Below are 1513 nucleotides of genomic sequence, written 5' to 3'. Positions count from 1 at the left end.
TATCACAAGAAAGCTTTCTTAAAGACTCTTAGGCAACAGCACCACGAATTAACGAGCTTTGTGTAGTGCAAATTGGTGTCAAGAATGAAAATGAAGGCCCTGTGTTTTCTTAAGCCACACCCCCCCGTCAGGGTATATAAAGACGGTCTGAGACTGCAGAACCCATCACATTCACTCCCCTCCTACCGAAGCCTTCCACTCCTCACATCATGTACTACACCGACTTTGAGGGCTCTGTCTTCCCAGGTTGCTACTGGGGCAGCTATGGTTACCCTCTGGGGTACAGCGTTGGCTGCGGCTATGGCAGCACCTACTCTCCAGTGGGCTATGGCCTTGGCTATGGCTACAATGGCTGTGGGGCTTACAGAAGATACTGGCCATATGCTCTCTACTGATGTGCTGTGATCTCCTGGTGTAGATTCATCTCTTCGTGAAGGCGGAGTGGCACCTCCAGGTTCCAGCTTTACCTTCTTCTTCTTTCGTCCTCACTTGCTCATCAACCTCTTCCCAGAAGCTGCTTTTCAGATCGTACACCTGAATCTCAAGCAAAGGAACTGAATATCTAGACGATGCCTCAAACTGCCTTCTCTGGATGCTGTTTATTGGGACTTTTTCAGAAGCTTGGCAACCATCGTGACATGCATTTGCTTTTGAATTTTTCAAGACTCTTATGATGTCCTGTCATGGTGAAGTTGTGGATGTGTCTGTCAAATTCTCAATAAATTTGTCTCAGCTTGAATAATGATATCCTTGAGTGGAGTTTTCTTGGTAGGTGCATATTTTCTGATGCATTGAGTGGGGGAAGGAAGCAGGTTTATTTTTAATCTCTTAGCCTTAGGAGTTGTGAAGAGGCAAATAATACTTGATCCTGTGTGATAAATTGGTAAAAGGGTGGTTACTGATCCTGGAAAAAGTTGCTTCTCTGAGCCTTCCCCATGTTGTGAATTATTGTGGCATGGAAGCTGGATGGAAAGAAGGCAGCAAAGAAGGATTTTTATGGGTCTGACATCTCTCATGCCAAGGACGCACCTGATGTTCATTGGCATCCCTCTCCCAAATCACTATTTCTGCCTGTCCTTAAGAAAACCAACAGAGGAGCCATTTCCACAGCTATTCTCTGTTAGTGTAGATGAAACTCACTGTGGTCTCTCTCCCAGGGAATAATGATTGCAGAATTTAGCACTATGTCCTCTCTTTAAGGACTCTGGAGCATTAAGTAATAGAGAAGGAACACACATCCTTCGGGAGTCTGAGATTTTGTTAAGTGAAGTGATAAATCCCCTGTATCAAATCATCTTAGATGTCTACTTTATAGCTTAGAGGCACACAGGTTAGAGACAACGATGGGAAGCTTCTTAATCTTCGAAGAATCAATACCAGGTAGTGAGCTCCACTATTAAAAGATATGAGCTATAACAAATGGCTATCTGTGAAGATACATCAGCCTTTCTTTCTATTCCATGTGAGAAGAGAGCAATAGCTCTTTTATAAGACATGTCGACAATGTCTCAAT

At 43.8% G+C, this 1513-nt stretch overlaps 1 protein-coding gene across 1 annotated transcript; it reads left to right on the top strand.

The window, feature by feature from the left end:
• The first annotated feature begins 209 nt into the window (after positions 1–209).
• On the top strand, positions 210–395 carry Krtap8-1 (keratin associated protein 8-1). The gene has a single exon (XM_075954284.1). The coding sequence runs from the start codon at positions 210–212 to the stop codon at positions 393–395; it is 186 nt and encodes a 61-aa protein (XP_075810399.1).
• The last annotated feature ends 1118 nt before the right edge of the window (positions 396–1513 follow it).

The sequence above is a fragment of the Microtus pennsylvanicus genome, chromosome 1 (genome assembly GCF_037038515.1).
Source record: "Microtus pennsylvanicus isolate mMicPen1 chromosome 1, mMicPen1.hap1, whole genome shotgun sequence".
Taxonomy (NCBI): Eukaryota; Metazoa; Chordata; class Mammalia; order Rodentia; family Cricetidae; genus Microtus; species Microtus pennsylvanicus.
This window is presented reverse-complemented; position numbering and strand designations above follow the sequence as displayed.

Bases quoted from the DNA above. Each gene is read 5' to 3' on its own strand.
- Krtap8-1 (XM_075954284.1), top strand. From the start codon at position 210: ATGTACTACACCGACTTTGAGGGCTCTGTCTTCCCAGGTTGCTACTGG.